This window comes from Cryptomeria japonica, chromosome 4 (genome assembly GCF_030272615.1).
Source record: "Cryptomeria japonica chromosome 4, Sugi_1.0, whole genome shotgun sequence".
Lineage (NCBI taxonomy): Eukaryota > Viridiplantae > Streptophyta > Pinopsida > Cupressales > Cupressaceae > Cryptomeria > Cryptomeria japonica.
This window is the reverse complement of record NC_081408.1, coordinates 25,340,998-25,344,047: the sequence shown is the minus strand read 5'-3', so window position 1 is coordinate 25,344,047 and position 3,050 is coordinate 25,340,998. Positions and strand designations below refer to the sequence as shown.

The 3,050-nt window shown below is 40.5% G+C and overlaps 1 protein-coding gene across 1 annotated transcript; it reads right to left on the bottom strand.

Moving 5' to 3' along the window:
- Positions 1 to 344: 344 nt before the first annotated feature.
- On the bottom strand, positions 345 to 1,094 carry LOC131042124 (arogenate dehydratase/prephenate dehydratase 2, chloroplastic). Its single transcript, XM_057975444.1, has one exon. It carries the CDS (start codon positions 1,092 to 1,094, stop codon positions 345 to 347), a length of 750 nt encoding a protein of 249 aa, XP_057831427.1.
- Positions 1,095 to 3,050: the final 1,956 nt, after the last annotated feature.

Here is a 3,050-nt window from a genome sequence, read left to right as displayed (position 1 = left end):
GTTCTATAATTATGAAAAGAACTAGTCAAGAAGTCTATATTCATTCCAAGACATTTTGAAAATCTCAAGATGCTATTATACTTCAATATTCTATATATTTTTATTATTGAAAGAGTCATTCAATAATCAAAACTAAAAATACAAATTATTTTTAAAGTATAAATGAGGTGTGAAACCTTTATTTAACATGAAAAAAAAATATTCACAATTTTTCGCTTAACAGACTCTACTCATGACTCATTTTTTAGGTTCCTTTGGGGCGATATATTCTTCAGAAGCTTTTGTGCAGGAGATTTTTCGGAATATACAAATGGGAGAAGGAGAGAAGACAGAAGAGACCTCCCCTATAAATCGCAGGAATAATTCCCCATAACTCTAACACGCCCTGCAATTTGTTCCAAATCAAAAAGAGCTCCTTCCATGGCGGGGTCTGCAACCGATCCTTCCAAATCCACCACAAAAACATACTCAAAATACTTGAAACCTCCCACGCCGTCTCTCAGGGGCTTTTCCCTTCTCGGCCGGCTCTCGATCTTCACAACTCTCAACCCTCTCCTTTCAAAAATCTCCACAGCCTTGAACAGACTAGCAGTTTCTACAGAAAACGCCACTGTCGTCTTGCAAGTTCTATCGGAGGCTTCAGAAGCCACCGGTAAATGTTTAGCAAGAACAAGAAACCGTGTAAAGTTATCGTCATCATCCTGCATTGCCGGCTCCAAAACACGAAGCCCAAATACCCGCCCAGCAACGCCACTGCAAATAACTGCCACGTCATAACATTCCCCCTCAACAACTAAACGTGCCGCCTCGGCGGCACAATCGACGGCCTCAACGGTAGCGTTAAGTGTCTGAAGGCGGCGCTGACAGTGACTCAACGCCTGCGGGTGGCCAAGAACTCGTCTCACGCCATTTATGCCGTTTAACCCCAACAGACAATGATTGACTTTCAGAAGCACCTCCCCCGCGATGTGTATATTCTGGTGGCGCAGAAGCAGATCGTAGTTTCTCCCCACGACGCCATCTAAAGAATTTTCCACCGCCACCACCGCTCTGTCGACGGAGCCGCTTTCCAGAGCATCGAAGGCTGAGTCCATTGTTTCTGGGTAGGGAAGCGCGTCGCACCGCTGGAAGGCTTGAACCGCCGCCTCATGGCAGTACGACCCGCGCGCTCCCTGGTATGCTACTTTCACGGGTTTCCCTTAGTAAAAATCTCCTGGCGTTTTGGGTTTTACCGGTAACAGTAAATCATGGTTTTTATTACTTTTTGAGAGTAGCCGGTCATTGTAAATGCGTTCCAAGCGATCTAATACTGATCTCTCAAACTTCAGCTCGTCGGCAAATTTGGGCTTTGCTTTAGCTGAAGCCTTTCCGTCTAAGGGGCGCTCGCAAGCAATCTTTTGTATATGTGTCGACCTCATGGCCAACGCCATTTGTATATATATTATGTGTATATAGCTTAGGGGCAGGTTTCTGAATTTGGGTTTTTGCAGAGGGGAAATAAACTCTGCTGAGGAGTGGCATGGAGGATTTGGTATTTAAGGAACAATTGAGAGGGGAGTAGGTTGGGTCGAGCACACATGGGGGTGTGATTAGTGAGAAAAGAATTGGTCAATTGATTCATTCAAAGCCTGTTCGAACAACTCCCGCGGTTTCATACCTCGGTTTTCCAAAACAATGCTTTTGATGTTGAAGGAGGCGTTTATATTTCCAAAAAAAACCTTATCCCAACAAATGAAATTTCTACTGTAACACGATTTTATGATTTTTATCACCATTAAAAAATGGAAAGCTTGTGTTTTTACCAAACGGGGTCAACGGTCAAAGGATGACTTGAGATAAAAACAAAGTCTAAAGCTTATTTTGGGTTGGTACAATCACAATTCATATTCTTGCAGCTCTACTCCATTGTTGAAGTTCTAGTTGCATGCTCGATTCTTTTGGCTTTCACACTTTCAATGCTATTCTCACGTGTTCTTCTTCTTTTCCATTCGGCAATTTTGCTTTGGGTGTGGAAGGGAGTGCTTTTCTCGTTTCCTTCCATTTATCTCCATAGCATATTTATTGTTGAATATTTCTTATTCTTTATTTTATCATTTCATTTATCTATCAATTTATCTATTTCAATTGTTCATGGAGGTGGAACACACTAAAGTGGGGATCTGACTTTGGTAGGCCTTTAAATCACAACCACAACATTTTGTTTTCACATTCATTATGTGTGTATGTTGCCGAACAGATTCGAGGAGCTAGCTGGTGTCTTCAAACGTAGGACTGTTGTGAGAATCTCCTTCCTTTTTAATTCTTCATTGGTACTATTGTTTTCATTATATTTACATTATTAAGTATATTGTCATAATACATCAAAAATTGGTCCATTGCACTCTTTGTACGGTCCTCTATACTTTGTATGTATAGGATGTCATTGTGTCGCTCTGTTGTCTTAGACTCGTGCACACGCCCTTGCATAGAGGCTGAGCAGAAGTCATGAAGGAGTCTTTGTGGCTTGTTCCTTTGGGTTTTATAGTTAGATAATCTTATTGCATCTTCTATCCAATAATCTCCATTCATAGGTCTGTCTCACAAGTGGACCAGGTTAGTGAGGTAGTGAAGGTTGGTTTTCTCCTTGAGGTTTATCACTTCAAGGGTAGAAAATATCCTCCTCTACAAAATCGATAGGGCTATCTTATATGCATATGGAAAAGGGACTTATGCAATTGGATGGGGAAAATATAGATAATAGGGGTTCTAAGAATATATTATCCTCACCTTATATGCTTGCCCTAGTATTATGATTTTACAAAAAGTAATATTCTTCTAATCTTTGGCATATCTTTATATAGACATTTAACAACCAGGATGGAAGGATATTTTACTCTTTATTGGTCCTCGCCTCTCATTATGACCAAATATGGTTGTTTAAATCTTACTCATAGAGAGCATACTTCTCATGAAGTGATAGCTAATTTTGGGTCCACTCACACTATGTTGTCTAAAGAAAAAAGGAAAAACAGAGCTACTGCTATTAGAAGGAAAAGAAAACCATTGTTTCT